The sequence below is a fragment of the Polypterus senegalus genome, chromosome 17 (assembly GCF_016835505.1).
Source record: "Polypterus senegalus isolate Bchr_013 chromosome 17, ASM1683550v1, whole genome shotgun sequence".
NCBI classification, from domain to species: Eukaryota; Metazoa; Chordata; class Cladistia; order Polypteriformes; family Polypteridae; genus Polypterus; species Polypterus senegalus.
In genome coordinates this window covers 1,207,317-1,227,992 of record NC_053170.1, presented here as the reverse complement: position 1 = coordinate 1,227,992, position 20,676 = coordinate 1,207,317, and the positions used below count along the sequence as shown (strand labels likewise).

General features: G+C 53.2%; 1 protein-coding gene across 4 annotated transcripts; it reads right to left on the bottom strand.

The window, feature by feature from the left end:
• Window positions 1-88: 88 nt before the first annotated feature.
• On the bottom strand, window positions 89-20,289 carry LOC120518209 (vesicle-fusing ATPase). 4 transcript variants are annotated; one of them, XR_005631199.1, is made up of 22 exons: window positions 20,099-20,289; window positions 17,461-17,546; window positions 17,267-17,366; window positions 17,144-17,183; window positions 16,270-16,436; window positions 15,979-16,086; window positions 15,773-15,848; window positions 15,230-15,385; window positions 14,950-15,149; window positions 12,938-13,103; window positions 11,216-11,290; window positions 8,228-8,415; window positions 4,821-4,916; window positions 4,556-4,712; window positions 4,336-4,469; window positions 4,168-4,234; window positions 4,010-4,089; window positions 1,566-1,700; window positions 1,364-1,477; window positions 1,230-1,281; window positions 1,008-1,083; window positions 89-722 (listed from the first exon to the last, which is right to left on the bottom strand). XR_005631199.1 is itself a non-coding variant. In XM_039740874.1 (22 exons), exons 1-21 carry the CDS (start codon window positions 20,108-20,110, stop codon window positions 1,053-1,055), a joined length of 2,244 nt encoding a protein of 747 aa, XP_039596808.1. In that variant the 5' UTR covers window positions 20,111-20,289; the 3' UTR covers window positions 89-722; window positions 1,008-1,052. The 4 variants fall into 4 exon arrangements, 3 of the variants coding, with proteins under 3 accessions (XP_039596808.1, XP_039596810.1, XP_039596807.1); XM_039740874.1 differs by having other exon boundaries at window positions 1,226-1,281; XM_039740876.1 differs by lacking the exon at window positions 1,008-1,083 and having other exon boundaries at window positions 1,226-1,281.
• Between the last annotated feature and the right edge of the window lie 387 nt (window positions 20,290-20,676).

Below are 20,676 nucleotides of genomic sequence, written 5' to 3'. Positions count from 1 at the left end.
TAAGAGGATATATTTGAAGAATAAACGCCTTTTGTTTCACCAGACGCGTGACGACTTTGTGCAGACAGAGCAGGCAGGCAGGCAGCGGTGACCACAGAGTGAGCTTTAATGGCAATGGACGTCACAACAAGAATCCGACGTTGACATTCAAGTCTGCACGTCCACAAGTCAAATCTTCATTAAATAGAACATCTCGCCCGCTCTCGCTCTCGATATATTATTATTATTATTTTATGTATACATCAGTGAATTGTTGGAAATTTACAGAGAGACAGCAGGGGGCAGCAGCGAGTGGCCAGTGTGTTCCCCTCCAATCAATACTCAACGGCGGTCACACTGCCAGCTCCGCCCGCCCACTCGCCACGACGATGAAGAAGGAAATTTCCAGAAGATGCAACCAGACGAGGACGGGGTGATGCCAGGGCAAGCGGGTTTAGTAGGCTCAGTCCACATTCCAGGAACAATAGCGGCGAGAGGGCACCCCCGGCTGCAGGAAGCGTGGCACACAGAACGACTACTCAAAGCACAGCTTCACAAAACTATCATTGGGTTGGGGGCACTTCTTCACTCGTCTTCGAGACATGCAGAATGGGCACAGGGTGAGGTGTGGGGGGTGCACTTCTGTTCTTCTGGGGGCAGGTCTTCACTTCAGCCTTCTGCCAGCCTGCTGGACACTCAAAGGTCACCTGCCCTGGAGTCAGTCATACAAAGTGCGGTGGTCCCTGCAAAAGAACGGGACAGCACCGTCAGTGCAAATGAACCTCGGAGGGTACAGGTGGTGGCAATCAAACATGAAACACTCTCATCCTACGGCAGCATGGCGTCACCCGCTGCCAAGCCGCTTCTATCGGCTAGAACACAGAATGCCAGGCAGAGGGAGGAGCTGCACACCAGTGTGCCCCTTAGTCACTCAAAGAAGGGGCATCTGCTAAAGAGGTGGGCAAAACACAAACAAAGGGGGCCAAAGCAGCAGCGAGAGAGCACTCAGGGGTGAGAGCTGCCCTTACCATCAACAGGATTCATCAGCAGGGGGGCACACCGTGGATAGGGGGCTAAATTTCCATCATCTTACCAGGATCCAGCCTGAAAAAGGGGGGCCAAAAAGAAACAAAAGAAACAAAAAACATTGCAACTGAAAATACAAAGCAGTGCCACATTTGTTTATGGCGGGCAGCAAAAGGGGTGGGGCAGGGTGGGGGGCAGCAAGGGAGGGGGCCCAACTTACGCGCCTTCATCCTTGAGAAGTTTCAAGAACTTGGTGACTCTGTACTCCTGGTCCATCTGGAAAGGAAGAGACGCAAAGGTCAAGGGTCCGTTGACACGCTGCGGCCCCCCGGCCTCGAAAAGCAGCACTCGGCCGTACCTGCAGGGACATCTCGATCAGCATCAGGAGCTTCTTGATGCCAATCCACACCTGCTTTCCCTTCATGTGTTGCATGATTGTCGCCCGCTCCTGATCTTTGAAGTTGCCCAGCAGCTGACGCACAAAAACAAAAGTTCCATTAAAATGCCACCTTAAAGTCAGCCTTCCCACATGCCCTTTTAATGCCCGCCGTGCCCCTCACCTCCAGGGCCTCCATGAGGTGACTGGTAGTACTGATGTTAGGGATGTGGATCGTCGTGCTGAAGGCGTCCAGCATCTCCATCTCCTGCAGCACGTCCTTACGGCTGGTGGTGCCAATGATCAGCAGCTTCCGACCCTGCCAACCGCAAAGGACAGGAAAGTATATTTGAAAAATGGACCCGCCACACGTGTCACCTTCTCGTTACGGAGGTCACATTAAGGGGGCCATCGAGAGCTGAATAGATTCCATAAGCAGGCCATTCATGGTGGACAATGACCATCACCTCGGCTTGTGCCCCAACCATGAGGCTGGCACTGCCCACCTGCAGTTGTGCTTGAAAGTTTGTGAATTCTTTAGAATTTTTTATATTTCTGCATAAATATGAACTAAAACTTCAACAGATTTTCACTCAAGTCCTAAAAGTAGATAAAGAGAAACCAGTTAAACAAATGAGACAAAATTATTATACTTGGTTGTTTATTTATTGAGGAAAATGATGGAATATTACATATTAGTGAGTATGTGAGCCTCACGGATGATCAGTTAGTTTGAAGGTGAGGTGTCCGGTGTTTTTAGTCAATGGGATGCCAATCAGGTGTGAGTGGGCACCCTGTGTGATTTAAAGACCAGGATCTATCAAAGTCTGCTCTTCACCACACATCTTTGTAGAAGTGTATCATGGCACCAACAAAGGAGATTTCTGAGGACCTCACAAAAAGAGTTGTTGATGCTCATCAGGCTGTTAAAGGTTACCAAACCATCTCTAAAGAGTTTGGACTCCACCAATCCACAGTCAGACAGATTGGGTAGAAATGGAGGACATTCAAGACCATTGTGACCCTCCCCAGGAGTGGTCGGCCAATAAAGATCACTCCAAGAGCAAGGCACACGTGTAATAGTCAGCGAGGTCACAAAGGACCCCAACTGAAGGCCTCCCTCACATTGGCTAATGTTCATGTTCATGAGTCCATCATCAGGAGAACACTGAACAGCAATGATGTGCACAGCAGGGTTACAAGGAGAAAACACATTGCTGCTCGTCTGCAGTTTGCTAAAGATCACGTGGACAAACCAGAAGGCTACTGGAAGAATGTTTTGTGGACGAATGAGACCAAAATAGAACTTTTAGGTTTGAATGAAAAGCGTTCGGTTTGGAGAAAGGAACACACTGCATTCCAGCATAAGAACCTCATCCCATCTGTGAAACATGGTGGTGGTATCGTGGTTTGGGCCTGTTGTGCTGCATCTGGGCCAGGACGGCTTGCCTTCATTGGTGGAACAATGAATTCTGAATGATATCAGAGAATTCTAAAAGAAAATGTCAGGACATCTGTATCTGTCCATGAACTGAATCTCAAGAGAAGGTGGGTCATGCAGCAAGACAACGACCCTCAGCACACAAAGTCGTTCTACCAAAGAAGGTTAAAGAAGAATAAAGTGAATGTTCTGGAATGGCCAAGTCAAAGTCCTGACTTTAATCCAATCACAATGTTGTGGAAGGACCTGAAGCGAGCAGTTCATGTGAGGAAACCCACCAACATCCCAGAGTTGAAGCTGTTCTGTACGGAGGAATGATCAGAAGTTACCGGAAACGTTTAGTTGAAGTTATTGGGGGGTCACAGCAGATACTGAAAGCAAAGGTTCACGTACTCGCTAATATGTAATATTCCATCATTTTCCTTAATAAATAAACAACCAAGTATAATATTTTTGTCTCATTTGTTTAACTGGCTTCTCTTTATCTACTTTTAGGACTTGAGTGACAATCTGTTGATGTTTTAGTTCGTATTTATGCAGAAATATAAAAACTTCTAAAGGGTTCACAAACTTTACAGCACCACTGTGTGGAACGCGAGTGCCGCCGCCATGCATTTAATCTCAAAATCAGAGGTCGTCATTCACGGTGTCACAAACAGAGGGTATCAGGAAGGGGGCAGATACTTTTTCACAGGAGGTCACTCGCAATGCCAGTGTATTTGGTTGGCGTGGTGGCTCCTTTTTGTTTTAATCTGCGCCCTGACTCAGTTTGAGCCTCTACACCACCTCCTCCTCCTCCTCTTCCTCCCCACTCCTTTGTCCACTTGCCTTTTGATTTCTCCCAATGCCCACCACTACTGGCATCCCTCACTGTAAAATAAAAAAGGCAGGGCCCAACAACCCACAATGCAATGTGCACGAGGACACACCATCCTCCTCAAGCAGCGCTGGACCTCCGCTGGACGGACACTCGGCCCCCCAAATACCAATGGAGCTAACCTGAGGCCCCCCGATTCTGTGTAGCCCTACAGCAGGGCATCAGCTTGGGTAAGGTGGTGGTGGCGGCACCATGTAGATCAGACACGTGTAGGGTGACGCCCAAAGACCCCCATGCGTGTCTTACGTCCCACCTGAACACCTCCTTGTGACGGCCCCTGTGATGGACCTCCGCTCGTAGCTCGACTTACATGAGGAGGCGTCTTCTTGAGCAGCACGAGGAGGGCCTGCAGCACCAGGTTGGAGAAGCGAGGACCAATGGGAACGTAGTCTGCGAGAAACGGACACTTTCTGGTTAAACAGGCCAAATGGCGCCGGCCAACCAATCACGAGCCGAGAGCGGCGTTACCTAGGAGGCGCTCGATGTCGTCCACCACCACGCAGCTCAGCTGAGACTTGTAGGCGTCGTCAAAGATCTGGAGGGGGCGCGAGAGAGAGAGAGAGAGAGAGAGAGTGAGCACGCTCAATCCCACCCCTAAGGCTCCTCCCACTCTGCAGGCCGACACCCCCAAGTCACCTTCTTTATCGCCTGACACTTGGCCGTCTCCGAGAAGCCGATCATCTTATCGGGGGAGCAGATTTTGATGAAGGGGAACTGCGACTCCTCTGCGATTCGGGCAGCGAGTGCCGTCTTTCCGCTGTGTGGCGGCCCTGGGGGGCACAAAGGTGAGACGCGAGTGAACTCGGCCCTTCACGGGGTGACCTTTCACCTCCCAGCTCACGTCCCACGGCCTCACCTTCCAGGAGTACGCTGACCAGAGGTGTACGGTCGCTGTTCTTCGTCTGCTGGACCAGAAGCTCCCCATCTTCCAGGACGTGGTTCACGGGGTCACCCCACTTGATGATGCCATTCATGATGTAGCTGGCATAGTCCTCTTGGTTTGTCCCGAAGGCCTGGGGGAGGATTGGAGGGGTGGGAGGTTCATTACAAACATTCACATCTGACTGATCCTGGAGTGGACCACTTGGCACACTCCCGGGAGCCCCCCGGTGGTCACTCACCGGCTTGATGTCGTTCTCCAGAGAGGCGAGGAAGTCGCTGCGTTTCACTTGGAGCTTTTCGGCCTTTTCCATGTCCACTTCCACCTTGTTGCTGGCCTAAAGTGAAAGGACAACCGACATGTCAGGTCAAGTCGATGAGGAAGGGCGGGCACTCATGCCAAGAGAGCTCTTTGTTTCCAGGCAGCGGGCATTAAGACATCGCCAAGGCTTCTAAAGCGTGCCAAGGGGGTCTGCAGTCCTCAGCGTGAAGTCAAACGTCTGACACTCCACCAGCATCTGGTGGTGCCCACCGCTTCCTCCTTAAAGGGTGGATGTGAGCCCTGGGCCGAGGACGGTGACAGGGCCACTACAGCCATCCCCCAATATTGAGACTAGTGGGTGGGCTGCCCAGTAAAGGAAACTTAAAATGACTTCAATGAATTTATTGAGCCGCTTTGGTGTTTCTCATTCCGGTGGTCTACTCAGAAAACACCAATCAGGGTGAAAACGACAGTCACACACTGCGGCGAGTCGCTCGACTTGATGCCGCCAGGGACGTTTGAGTGTCAACTTTCAGACAGAGGGTCTGACACGGCAGCCTTCAGGCCACAACAGGACCCCACGCCAATGCTCTCCCACAATTCTCAGCCCCTTCAGTGACACATGCATGTCCAGTGGCCCCCATCACTCAGATGCCCCAAATGCAGACCCCTCACTTTTGTCACATTTTTGTGACGGTGCCATCTTGTGCTAAGGTCATTTCATTTTTCTCCTCATAGACCAACACCTCAGAATGACTAAGCGGCGTGAGAACTTGAGGAAGAGTCACAAATTTACTAAAAATAGCAAATCCCCACCTGGACCCCTGCATGCAGACCCTCTGCTTGGCCGCCCAGATGTTTCTCCCCTTTGTTTGAGGTCCATTCACAGAGAAGGCACACCGCTGTCTACAGAGGGTCCCAGCAGTGAGCCGAGTGCCATTAGAGCCCAGACAGGATTGGGTCGTGGCAAACATCTGGCAAAGGTGGCAGAATGGAACGCTTCCAAGACCACCACAGCCTCCAGAATTCTTAAATGGAACAACGGTGGCACTTCCGACAGCAGGCCACCCAAGGACAAGGGTCTCAGTAGGAGACATGACCAAGAGCCTGATGGGCACCCAGGGTGAGCTCCAGAGAAACTTCCACAAGGACCACCACAAGTGCAACTCTCCGCTAATGCGAGCTTCATGACGGAGCGGCCAGAGAGGAGGACAAGTCCTCAGTAGGACACATGGAAGCCCACCTGGGATGTGCGAACAGACACCCTGAGGACAACAAAAGTCTCTGATCTGATGAAACCAAGCTTAGCGTCCTGTCTGGAGTAAACCTGGGAGGACCCAACACCTTCGTAAGCCCACCCCAGCGGTGGCAACATCAGGGACTGGGCGACTAGTTTTAGGAGAGCTGAATGGAGTGAAGTCCAGAGAAGGCTGGGGGACAACTCTGGGAATGTCCTCGAGTGGCCCAACTGTCCATTGAGGGTCTCCATCCAATGTCACAGAGCTGGAGGGGATCTGCAGAGCAGAAGAATCTGGGCGGGCGGGCGGGCACGTGTGTGTATCCAACCCCAGAAGACTCCAGGCTGGCATCACACACCGAAGGGGCTTCAATGGAGTAAAGGATCTCTAAATGGCTGTGTCAATGGGACTGAATTTTCAGTTTTTTATTCTTAATTTGTAAACTTTGCTCAACTCCTGGCATCTCTTCGTCATTCCGGAGTACCGAGTGCTGCTCGAGTCAGAAGACAATGGAACTAGACAGCACAAGAGATGCGTGAAGACTGAGGGGGTCCGAAGGCACCACTGCAGCATGGAGAACGGTCAAGGTGGTCTTCATGTGTCAAGCCTCAACGCCTGAGCTCCGTCAGAGTGATGAGCGTTTGGGACGGAGGAGAGATGGGAGAGGAGCAAAGTGGGGACCTCAGCTACCAGGAGGAATCAAACCCACCAGGATGATCCCAGGACATTGGGAATACAGATGAGGCCATAGTGGGGCTCACTGCGGTGGGCATTCGACATAAGGAACATCAGACTGACGATAACACACAGTGGGGTATCGGGGGGGTCCTGAATTGCACACTTGACCAGGATGGCCAGTCCGTGACCTGAAGCCGAAGTGTTGTAGGGTTACAGAGCAGGACGAGGACGATGAACCAAAAAAAGGCTGAGAGTGGCCTAGTCAATAGAGGGGGCCTGAAATGAGCAGCTGACGCTCACAAACCCACCAGCGACATCAAGTGGCAGCTGCAACAATTACGGCAACTAAACACGGGCAGAGTATTGAGGCAATGGGGGCAAAGACTTTTTCAAATGGGTGACCGAGATGTTCCTTGAATGAAGGAAGCCCCAGTTTAAAAGCTCACTCGGCCCCCTCTTGTCTGAAATGCTCAGGCCTTTCGTTATGTAGAATCTGCGAGAACAGGGGACACCAGGGGGGCAATGACTTTTTCACAACACTGCATACCCATTTTATTTTTCTTTTCTCCCACTCCTTGGTTTAAGCAGACCTCCACGACTCTGTCCACACACATCAGTCCACCTCCATCCCGGTGGTCCTCGGCCCACCTGCTCCAAAGGGTTCCCATGAATGTGTGCCCCCTGTATGTCCAACGTCACATCTTCGATTTTTTTAAATTTAACAAGTAAAAATGGCCGCTGCCGTGGAGACGCACCAAAATACAGCTGCCAGGGGGTGACGCAATCCTGCACACACGGTCACACAGACGTCCACCACTGGTGTCAAGTGGGCACGATGGACTGACTGGTCTCCCCCTCGTTGTTTATGTTCCAAGTCTGCTCTATCAAACACGAGAAAAGGGGGTGCAAGTCCACTTAGCAGGACCCTGTGGCATAGCTTTAGGGGGCCGCGAGCTCTCAGGCCAGCTGGCAGGAGACGGCCACCTCGTGACATTTATGCGCGGTATGCTGGGCCGTCGGTGACGCACCCCCTTTAAGGGTTCAGCAGGCAGGTGTCCAGCTGGCGTCGGCGGCGGTGAACTTTAGCTGCTGGGACAGCCGCGCACGTCTCGCGTCGATAAGATCAGCGCACCCTGTTAACGTCGCTGCACCTGCGGCGGCTCGCGGCTCAACATTTCAACACCGTCAAATATCCAGCGAGCCGGTGTCATCTGCTTATTAACTCCGGGAGCGTCACGTCTGCTTGACATTTGGAGAGCGAATTGAGGGGTGCAGATGGACGCTCCTCGACTTCACCTGACAAGCCGTAGTCTTGTCTCCGAGAAACTCCGGACCCCTCAGAAGAGGCCGATGGAAGACACCTGACATCATCGAGGAGGCAGAGAAGGTCGTGGGGTCTCCGTGAGAGAGCGAGTGTGTGTGTGTGTCTCAGTGTCTGTGACCGCAAGACAAATGTCACCTCCGCACTCACCTTGATGTGCCGGTTCATGGCGGTGGACTGAGCTGCCCTCACCAGCCCCTCCAGTTCTGCCCCACTGAAGTTCTTGGTCTCGACAGCGAGCTCCCTCAGGTCCACATCTACCGCCAGCAGGTTGAACTCCCGCATCTTGCAGGTGTGGATGTTGAGAATCTGCACTCTGCCCTTCTCGTCGGGCAAACCTGGGGAACAAACAAAAGAGTGTTGAGGGCACACGCCAGGCTGCAATACCCTGAGCTGTCATCACCTGATACTGAGGGCAAAGGTGGGCACCACCCCCTAGTGTTCCCAGCCCTAGCCCTGGAGCCCCCCAAAGCGCCCGTTGGTTTCACAGTTGGCAACTCCTTCTACCTCCAGTTGAATTTAATGGTGTCCACAAGGCCCTCTAGTCACTAGCGCCACCTTCAGGGCGAGTGTAAAAATCCCTCAGTGTAAATTCAGCACGTGAACCCGGCATACTGTGTGCCTTCACCTGCTGCCTGTCCAAGTTCAGGCCTGGCGCCCCCCTGTGGCTGCCGTCACTAAGGCCTTTGCCTTACACGACCTCACTGCTTATTTCAATGATCTGCACAGCGGACAGCAGCTCAGCAGTGTGGCGCCACCTTCAGGCCGAGTGTAAAATTCAGCAGGCTAACCTGACATTCTTCACCAGCTGCCTATCCAAGTTCGAGGTGGCGCCCCCCTGTGGCTGCACTCCCCATGTCCTCCTTTCCCTCACGTTGATCCCCTCGTTCATTTTTATTCCACATTCATTAAAGTGCAGCAGCGTGACATTTGCATACCTCGACAATTAGACTTTTTTGTCATTTATCCATTGTTTTTAGTTCTCGGCTCTCTGCTGTCATTTTTTATCCCTATGAATTCCTTTGCTTACTTGATAAAGACCACCACAAGATGACACAAAATGACGAAAGGCCCGACAGCAGAAACCGCAAATCGTTTTTTTTTGGAAGGTGACAGCATCTGTGTGGGCTCCATGGAGAGAATTCCAGGGTCTTGGAGATGTTCCTCACCTATCAGCCCAACCTAGAAGGTTCATCGTGTGGTGGGTGTGGCAATGCACTGTAATCAGCACACGCTCCCAACCTTTATCATCGTCCTCCGCCGGCCGCCGCCTTCCTGCACGTTTCAGTGCACCTGATGGGCCCCCCATGTCATGTCCCCCATTACATGACACGACTTTTCATTCGCACTATCGTAGTCAGCTCAAGTCAGTGACAGTGCCGCTCATGTGACCACCAGTGTGACATCCCCAGCGACTCAGTCCTATTAGTCTACAACTCACCCCAGTGTAGGGGTCGCTGTGTGTGAGACAGCAGACAACCAATCAGCACCCACCTGGAAGAACAAGGCACAGAATGTGGCGACGAGGAAGAAGGAACGTCACAAATGGAACAGAAGCTCGTCTCTCGGAGGTCTCGTGTTTTACGTACCACGACTACACATAAGGATAAAATGGACTGAGACTGTGACTGAGCCCACCATCCTGTAGACCCTTTATACAGAAACGGTGGGGCCAGGCAGCACGCTATTGGCTGTCACAGAGAGGGGAGAACATGTGACACTGAGATAATAAGAACCTGCGCTGGAAAGTCACACAAAGTTGTGTCATTTGTCATCTCAGGCGAGGACATCAGCAGCTACGGTCATCAAGTGTGACGGCCCCTCTGGGCACAACTCACGTGACATGCCATCAGCTTGAGGGGGGGTAAACTGTACAGAAAAAGAGGAAGTAATTTAAATTGACAGGAGGGAGTCGAAAACTTCAACGTGTGGCAAAAACGTGAAAACTTCTACATCTGTGCAACGCAAAGTTGGCGGACTGAGCAACCCAGTCACACCGCCACCATCTCTCATTTAGTTAACAAGATGGAATTTGGCAGGCTGGCACCTTGGGGGCAGAATGGCAGTACATCAATGTTTAGGGTCCTTTTGACTGGACAGTAATAACGCCATAGCTTGTGAGTGGGCTACACTTACGCACTGTGCTCTTTTATCAGCGGACCACCGAAGAGGCGCCAGTCAAAGAGACGGGGCTGCCTGCCACTTTACGCAGATGAAGGCCGCGATTAGAAGCAAAGTGGAAGGACAAAACTCCACAGACGCTCAACGACGGCGCACGTCACCAGTGGGGAACTGTTTGGGTTGATATCTTAAAACCCAGGACCCACTTCAGCATTCGTACATAAAACGTCCTTTAGACTCCAGAAGTTTCTCTAACAAAGACTGCCTTTGGAGCCCACCACAAGCAGGGACATCCCAACATCCCACCGTTGGCAAAGCCGACATGGCAGATGACAAAGTGTTAAGCCAAAGTAAGGTAAGCCCACGTATATGACGTTAGACCACCTGGTCTTGGGATATACAGAGAGATCCATCAAGGTTAGTGGTGACTTTGGGGTCTGCATTTTGGGGGGGATCTCGTCCTACTTGGAGCAGTCAGGCAATGCGACAGGACAGCGTCACTTACTCGCACACACACACCGTACTCACCGCTCTGTTGGCAGCTACTGACTCCTCACAAATTCAAAGGAGTGGGCCGACGTCCCCCTTGGATAGTTGAGTGCACATGGGGGGGGGCAGGGGGTGTCTGTGATGTCACCCTATGCTCCCCTTCACACAGCAGAGCTGCGTCGGCCCACCTCAGGTCCTGGGTACAACACAGGAGGTGAGTGGTGGGCACTGAGCCTCAGGAAGTTCACACACTTGCACAGCTCAGTAAAGGGGTCTCCCGTGGCCAGGACTCAGAGCAGGTGACGTTCAGTTGATTCAGAGGACGTCAAGGCTGCGTGCGATTAAAGCGACACTGAGACGGCAAAGACAGAAAACCCGCGGCTGGGACTGGCAACGAGTGCTGCGGTGATTGTGCCCCTCGTCTTTACACGCGTACATAGGGGGGTCACACCTGTGTTTCCAGACTTCTCCTCTCACATCCTCTCAGCTGACGTACCACGGACCCCCACTTCACGTTCTAACTCTTACCGATTTCCATCTTGACCTCCAATCTGCCGGGTCTCAGCAGGGCCTCGTCGATCAGGTCGGGTCTGTTGGTCATTCCTGTCAAATGTAAACAGGACAACATTAGAACAACAGTGACAAGAGTGGCCACCCTGGTCCCCAAAATGACATCAAGCTGTGATCTGCAGGTCCCTGGAGTCTTGTGGCCCCCCTCTTCTCTGTGCTTGTGGTTGTCTTCATGAAGCTTTCTAAAGTAGGTGTGTGTGAAGCCTTCCCTCAAGTCTCTAACCGTGTCTCCGTGTTCCTGCTGTGGAGACTCACAGAGCAAATCCCCTTTACACACTTTAGTCTCGTGTCCCCCCCCCTTCACACTCCCCTCACAACTCGGGGTCCTCTGTGCAAAATCACGACGATTCTCACGAGAGCCGCCCATTCGGATCACCCATCCTCTTCACCTCCTCTCTTGTCCAAAAGAACATCAAAGTTGTGTTGTGAGGGTCCGGATAGGCCTGCTGGTCATTCACCCCACATGTCTCATCTTGACACACATTGTCCACGTATTCAAACTGGTAACTGGGATCCACTCTGCTAATTCCTAGCTTTGTGGGGACCTGCTCCAAGTCCTCCAAGGCATTGCTAAGGTGGAACTGAGCACAATTCTTCGAATGGAGGAGACGGGTGGAAACTCAAGGGAGGTGCGTTTAGGACTGAAGCTGCTGGGCACTCCGTTACTCAGAGACTGGTGGGATTCAGGAACAACTACTGAGACATGGAGGTCAAGCAGAAGGATCTGGGCAAGACGGTTAGCCAACAAACAAGTGACAGATGGGCGCGGTGGTCTCCTCTCGCGTGTCCAAACACTTCAGTCTGTCACCTCTTTGCAGGTTCCAACCCTACAGTCTCGCTCAGGACCCACCAATCAGCCTGGCTGCTCTCCTCTGGACGTTTTTTGGACCTGCTTCACGTGGGGGCCTCACGTGTGTGTGTGTGTGTGTTATAAAGCTTACACATAACCCCCAAACACAGGGGGCAGCATACAGCCTAACATCCTATCAACCTTCTCCACTGCGCGGATGCAGACGGTGACCCCCAGGTCCTTCTCATAAGGTGGACTTTCAGGTTTCGGACCTCCCCTCGTGTATTCAGATCTCACATTTTTCCTTCCTATATGTGACATTTCATCGCCCCCATATTTTGTCCAGACCCCCCTTCTCTAATGAGTCTGGTATCCTCGTCAGCCATGACCTGCTTACTGTTTCTACTCTTTATGCACTGCCCTCTGGTGGCCACCTCTGCTAACACCACCCTTATGGTCTCACTCTAATCAAGCTGCCCTCCCATCATCATCATCATCATCCTCCTCCTCTCTGCTGCACTGGGCCCTGTATTCCCATTTCCTGATCTCTCGCCTCTTTCATCAAACGTTTTCTGACAGACCACGTCAGTCCCACCGTCTGCACCTCTCTGGCCGCCCCTCTCCTCATGGGCTCCCACCTAAACTCACGCTTCCCCAGTTGACATCCTGCCGTAATAACTCCTTCCATTATTCTGCCCATGATGCCCTCTGGTCACATGGTCAGCTCGAGCGCCCATTCTCTGATGTGGGGTACCAGACTGCTCAGACTTCTTTGAGGGACTTTATTCTAAATGGCGTGTCGGTGCTGGACCAGCTTATCAGTCAGGAGGGCCACGCCCACTAGTCACGAACAGGCCTATGACAGCACAGCATGAGGGCCAGTGACATACCAATGACCAGGATGTTGTTGAGCTGCTCCACGCCGTCGATCTTGGACAGCAGCTGGTTGACCACGGTGTCGTGCACTCCGGTGCTGCCGGCCATGCTGCCCCTCTGCTTGCAGATGGCATCAATCTCATCGAAGATGATGATGTGGAGGCCGCTGTTTGCTCCCAGCTGTAACAAAAGAAGAGACACACTGCTGAGGGGGGACGTTTTCCAGTAACACCACACGGACATTACAATGGCCTGTCAACTTGGCATCTGGTTACAAGTCTCCACTCAGGGGAGGCCAAGTGGCACCCCGGTGATATGGCCAGCTGTCTAATAGGAGCAGCATCACCTTAAGGGGGTCTTCGCAGAAGGCTCTTACAATGTCCTTCCAATGCCAGGCAAACAAGGGACAGACCAGGGTTTGGTATGGCACTAGCAGCTGTTAAACTCAGCCTGTGCCCGCAGTGTCCACAGTCAGTCCAAGTAGGCAGCTGTGCATCAGCAGATTTGGCTGCATGTCTACAACAAAGGCCTGGGCAAAGAGAATTAGCCTTTATAGCTAATTTATAGCGCCTTTAATCATCAGGGCAAGTGCAAATGTTTTAAAATAAGAGGGAGTTGTGGCTGCAAAGTGGACAACAGAGGGCACAAGCTACAGCCTGCCAGCTTCAGGAATGTACAATAGTCAAACTGGGCACTCGCATCGCCCAAACGTAATAAAATAAAGAACAAGAAGTGAAAGGAAGCGGGACAACCGATTAAAATGGGCCAGTGCCACTTCGAGGGACCCATCACATATCCATGGCACATCTGCTGAACACACGCGGGCATCCTGAGGGTTCTGTGGGAGTGAAGGAGTGGGCAGTAGGCTTGCAAGCATCTGAGCTCTCAAAACACTGTGGGGGGTTTGCTCAAAGGTTGAGCGGGCAGACAGAAGCAATACGATGGCACGGGTGTAATGGGGACACAGACTGGCAGCACCACCTTTGGGATGAAGCCCCCAAAAGGCATGCTCAGTGGCTCCAGCTATAAAGATGGTGACCATTGAGAAGTCAGCTCAGCACAGCCATGTGGGCAGCGGTGGGGCACAAACCCACCTTAATTAAACTCAGCCAGAGACCCGAGATGAAGAGCATAGAAAATTGAACGACATAATGCAGTCCTCACGGCACATGGCACAGCGGGTGAGCCATGCCAGCTCTGCATCATTTGGGCCTCTCAGTGCCCCTCGGGTGATGATGCTGTGTGCCCTGCCCCCTCACACTGCAGTGTGGTCGGGCACCACATTAAGCCCCTCTGCCTATCATATAGCGCCTTACACATTTTCCCCACTTTACACTCGCCCTCCTGAGGAGGCAGCCAGCTCACTTGTTGTGTTCTCAGAGAAGCCCCCCCCCACCCCCACCTGGCAGACACACGTCAACTTGGGTTGTTGCACACACTCCCATGAGCCCCTGCTCCCAGTCTTCAATAACTGTGTGGTGTCTTTTGTGTGTCACCTGGCACAGCTCTCGACACTGCACTGCAAGATGACTGGCAGGAGGCACCGGCCAAGGCGCAATGGCATCATGACCTTTCTGGTTATCTCCTGCAACCTGTCATCGAGACCTTCTGAGCCGGCACGGCGACATTTAAGCAGGTGTAGAGAGCAGGGTGCTGAAGCAGCGTCACCGACCAAGTCGTCATTAGAGGTGGCGAGTGACTCCGCCACAAGCAGCGGGAGGTGGAGATGAAACGACAACTCAAGAGAAGGGCGCTCAGCACGGTGTGCCATCTTATCTGCCAGCACGCTGATTAGATACTGTGACCGGCCAGCAGGGTTCACAGGCTTCAAGCAAAAAGCAGAAACAGGGGGTATAACCTGTTCCTGCTTGGGTGGCAAAAGAAGGCAAGCAAACAAGGGGGATGGCATGTCAGTGTAAGGCGTGACCCGGGGTGGGTGACATGAAGCAGACGGCGGGCCTACTCCAGCACCCCGGTCTGAATGTCCCACCGTACCGTAAAGGTTCAAGATGGACTCGCCGCTCACCCGTCGCTGCTCCTCCTCGGCGTCGGCAAACAGCTTGCGAATGTTAGCCTCAGACTCGCCCACATACTTGTTGAGGATCTCGGGGCCGTTGACCACTTTGGGCTCACGGGCGTTCAGCACTTTCCCGATCTGGCGGGCCATCAGTGTTTTTCCGCACCCTGGGGGTCCGTAGAGCAGAATCCCCTTGACGTGTTTGCAACCTACACAGACAAGGGGGTGGGGGCATCAGTGGCAGGGCTCATCGGCACACTCGCCCAGGAATCACAGGCTTGGGACTCACCCATCTGCTCGACGATCTCCGGTGGGAAGACCCGCGAGGCAAACGCCCTTCTGAAGATGTCCGAAAACTCCTTATCCAGACCACCAATGCCCATGCGCTCAAAATTCCAGTCAGGGTTGATGATGGACTGGCGATCCATTTTGGTTTTGGCCTTTCCTACAAACAAGAACCATGAAACACAGGTAAGCACACGGGGTGGACCCCAAAGGCCAGGGGGGTGAGGGTGGGATGCCAATGTCTGCCTTTTTTAAACAGTTCTGACATGACGACCAAAGTGGGCACTCTGCTGTTCCCATCCCACCCGCAGTGACCTCTCGTGCTCACAGAGACGCCCACTTCAAGGAGCCTCCTGGACATTCATACAGTGGGGAGCTGCTGCCCTCTGGTGGCCGATGACAGTACTTCTCACTAATCAATCATTCAGCCAAAGTACACTCGGGCGTTTGGACATCAAGCCCTGTTCTCAGATAGGACCCCTCAACCCCAGGGCAGCAGTGAGACAGCCCACCCACCCCCACACCCCCCACGTTCAGCCCTACTCACCGATAAGAGTGAGAGAGGAGCTCTCCGCCTTCTCAAAGATCACTTGGCTGTTCCCGATGATCAGGCCGATGTCGATCTGCCGGACACAAATGACCAGAGAGAGAGACGTTCAGCCAAAGAAAACGTGAGGAGCAGCAGCCAGCCAGCCAGGCGGGCGAGATCCCAACGAGCTCCCCACGGGCTCAACGTGCCACCGGCGCCCTCACCTTGTGCTTCTTTCCACTGCTTTGCTCCCCCTTCAGGATGCTGGGGTCCATGGCCTCGATGTCCTTCACCACCAACCCAAAGAGCTTCTCGTTGAAGCTGAACACCAGCTGCCAAGGGCACAGGCAATGAAGGTGAGTGAGATGGGCAAATGGATGCCACGCTGGCACAACCACACCCTGGCACTGCCTCCTGTTCTATAAGCACACACTGGCCATGCCCCCTCTACTCTCCAGGTTATGCTTCTCCCAATTCCACCAGCACCACCCCCTTGGGACCTCAGATGCCCTCACCTGCTGGCCCACAGTGAAGGCCTGATTGTTGAACTGCTGGATGAACTCTCCGGCCATTTTGTCCGAGTCGTAGGGGTTGGTGTCCACGCTCTTCTTCTGCAGGAAGTCAATCTCGATGGTCATGGTGCCGATGCACTGCTTCGTCTTGTCGAAATTGTAAAGCGCCACTGCAAGGACAGGAGGCGGGAGGGTCAGTGAAGAATTGTGGAGCTGTTCACCTCGCCTAAACTGGTGTGGCTGTGACATGGCACTGCCACCGCCCTCCACTCAGTGGACACTGGCAGACAAGAAACTGGGGAAGTAGCACAACTGGGCGACTCTACCAGTGCTGGCCACAATGGGGCGCCAGGATTACTGTCCAGTTAGCTGAGCTGCCCCACTTGGCCATGTGACACGTCCGCTCCAACCACAACCAGCCCAGTAAGCCTCCCTCCAACAGTCATGAAAGGCGCTACATAAAGACGGAATGGCAGAATGTCTGGCCAGGTGCCAATCATAAATGTGTTTTTAAAAAGCAAAAGGAGGCACCGAAGCAGGAGTACTGAATGGAAAGGCGCTATACAGCAATAAAGCTGCCATCTGCTCTTAAGAGACTTCAGTGCACCCACACAATGACCTCCCAATGGGGTCAGACAGCAAGTCCCCCCTGGACTGACTGGATACTAAGCTCCATGACATCGATCCGCCCTCACCCTAGTTGGACTAGTGGACATTGACCCATGGGGCCCAGGCGTCCGTTTCACGTGGTACTTTTGGCTTCCTCCTCTTCTTAACTTGCCTGCAGTGAAAGGCGCTATACAAGACTAACACAGATGGCACAGGAATACAAGAAAGCCACACGGCGCCCTCTAGAGGGAATCTGCAAAAGTCTTACCTTCCACCTCCTGTCCAATAGAAAGGCCGGCCCACTTCCTCTGAAAAAGGGTAAAAGCAAACCAGTCAGTCAGCGGGCACCTCACCCCAAGCACACCAGTGCCCATCATGTGCATCTGCATACCTGTGGCAGACTGAAGGCGATGCTGCCCGGGAGCACGGAGTGGTGAGTCTTGACGGTAAAGACAAACCGGTGGGTCGGGGTCGTCTTGACGGTGACATGCCTGAGGACAGAAGAGACACAAATGAGTGGCATCATATTCCCACCATCACTGGCACCTTTCAATCACATCTGGAGGCTACTGGGCAGATACTCACAGGCCCGACTGGAAGTCCTTCTCGTTGACCACAGCGCAGTTGGTCAGGGACAGCTCATCAGTGGGGCATCGCGCCGCTTGCATGGACTGTGAGGGTAAAAAAAACAGAAGTCAGTGAGCTGCCCACAATCCCCGGGGGGCACCAAACAGCACGGGGCGCGCCACATCATACAGCACCTTAAGTGTAGAAAATCAAATGATGAGGTTTTGAGTCCCCAGGGACAACCAGGGGACCCAGAAAGTGACCAGTCAGTCTGCCAGCTTTGGCCAAAAGCTTGAAAACAAAAGCCAACTCAGTACGTTGAAAAGCCCGAGACTGAAGGCACCCCACGGGCACCAAATGAGTTCCATCAGAGAGAAGGTGTGGGGTAGCAACTGGCAACCTGAAACACCATGGCGGTCAAACAGAAAGAAATAAGATGGCACCAGTGTGTTAGAGAAAGGCCAAGCAGGACTGGCACCACCATGCTTAGCAGGAAACCCAGAAAGTCTTGCTCAGTGGCTAAGGTACAAGGACAGCCCAGAAGAGCCATGCGTGTGCCCACCATACCCAAAAGACAACCGCGGGCCAAATCTGCAAGGTGAAGAGTACGGAAAAGTGAGTGGCAGCCCTCAGTCCACCGGGCACTCATGTGGCTTTGGCTGGGACCTCTCAGTCCTCTCCTGGGGTGACGATGCTTTGTGCCCTCCCCGAGATGCCATATGGGGCACTAGAAGTACACTACAGTTGGCACCCATCTACCAATCATAAAGTGCAGGTTACACTCCGTCCAATGATCCCTGAGGACGCAGCAACATGTCACAAATAAACCCATACAACCCAGAGATGGCCCATTGGTCGTGTAATCCGAGGTCTCCCATCAGAAACATGACAACTGGCAGCCTGTACTCGTTGGCACTCGTTTACCTTCTTGGAGCTCTCAAGTGTGTCCATTCTGTCCTTGTCACACAACTCCAGATGCCAACTCTCTCATAAGTGGCTCTCGCCAGAGTGAACTGAGCTGCTCTGATGCCGCGTAATAAGCTGCCACAGGGCATCTCACTAAGATGACATCACCCACAAGCCTTCCCAGAATGCCTAGGGCCACACAGAGCCTGCCCAACATGCCTAACGAGGTTTCCATGGGTGATGACACAAAGTTCACGCACAAAGACCTCTGCGCTAGTCAACCACATCAGCAATCAGTGCCCTGTGCTGTACCCTCAACACTTGGCACTGGTCTTCATAGGAGGTCGGCTGCCTGTGCTTACCACCCCTCGCTCAGAATGGTGTGAGCCTGCACTTTGTAAAAAGGCGCTATACAGTACAGCTCGACAGATTGAAAGCTAGATCAGTCACAGCATTAGGCAGCAAGCAGACTTTATTTGGCTTAGCAGACTTTCTGATGTAGTGCAGGATAGGATGAAAGGCGCTATACAACACCACTGAACCCATCTTGTCACCCACATGCCACCTGCAGCTGTCTAGTGCAGCACTGCCTTCCAGAGAGGCCACCGGGCACCTCACCAGGGTGACTTTCAAGGTCCACTAGGCATATCAGGATGTTAAGCAGGAGCTGGACTTGACACACGGAGGCCGCTGGTTCAGCTCCTGTGTGTCCCTTTGTGCACGTCGACCAAGTGAGTCACTTTATAGTTTCAAATAGTCGCAGCCGATCTTAAAATGACTTAATGCACAGTGTGTACACCCGGGAATTCACAAGGTGGTAGGACAGATGTGACTCCGGTTCAAGGCACCACAAATAGCAACACCGTAACTTGGCGGCTCCTGACTCATCATCACGGGAGAAGCGGGCGCGTGGGCTGCAGAATTCTGTGGATCGATGCCCTCCACAGCCGCAGTGCAGACTGAAGCTTCCACCTGGGCACGATCCCTCTGCCACGCAGGATATAGCGCCTCACAGGGTTCACCCAATCAACACGTTATTGCACATCGCAAACTGCGGCTGCACCAATCGGCTTAGCGCGCACAGCGAGGAGGAGGATAACCGACCGCAGTTCACGTGGAAGTGCAGCGGAGGCACGCGAGTTGGAGGATGCAATGCGTCAGGCGGCCAGCAGGGGAGCCAGGCATACAGGTGTGCGGTGCAGGTGCAGTCTCCACCTGAGCAGAAGGCGCACAGCGCCGCCTGCAGGACACGTCAGCCTAGCCTAGCCCAGCCCCGCCCCTCGTGACGCCGCTCTTTCGGTCTCCGCAGGCAGCACCTTCGCTTCCTCCCCGGCCGGTCGCAGACTAACAGAGCGGCGCATTCCGGCACAACGCGCCCGCTGGGATGGAACATCCCCTGGGGGAGGCAGGCAGGCGGTGACAATCGCGAACCCAGCCACAGTGACACCGACCCACGCACAGACGGCAGACCCTTCTGTCAGCAGCACCGCACCGGTTTGCTCGCCTGCCTGCCTGCCTGCCCCTTTTCCTCCACAGCTGCGACTGCGGTGCTCGAGCCTGTCAGTTCGGTTAGGGAGCACAGAGGTAGCTCGTCGTCGTCCTCCTGCGTTCGGTCTCATTCTCTGCCGGGGTCCCCATCACTCTGAATTACGGAGGTGCTGTAGGGGGCCGCAGCACTACGGGATATGGGCAACGATAGAGCTTCGAGCCTCAGCCAACGATTCCATCCGTACAATGGGAAGCCACTCACCCGCGCCGCCATCTTCTCCGCCTCTCCACTCGGAATGAGCCTGGCAGACGCGCACAGCGCGCGGTCCCGAGGCACCTCGAGGATGCGCACGCTCAGGGTCAACGAGAGAGCGTGCCTGGTGACGTCATTATCTTCGCGCCTTCCGTGTGTGTCACCGCAGCGCTGCCTGCACAGGCCGATGGGAGTCCGCGGAAAACCCAATTGGCGCAGGAGAAACTTCTGGAAGCGTTCGGTTCATAGATATACTGTATATAGATAGACGCCGCATTCACTGTGTTGCCCAGTCGACACGATACGTCAGCGTGTCCGCCGTATTGCGAGTGGCAAAAGTGCCATTTAAACTAATAGAGGTAGACGTGGAAACCGGGTAAACAATGACGTTTAAAACAGTATCGTTTACGTACAACAGATTTTGGCGAATCTTTTAAATGCAATTATTTATATCCATTAATACACTAATAATAGCAATTATTAAATAATAATAATTATGATTATTATTATTAAATACTGTAATTCCTCCCATATAAGTAATATTTTTTGGACTGCCTTCTTCCATCTCCGAAACATTTCCTGACTTT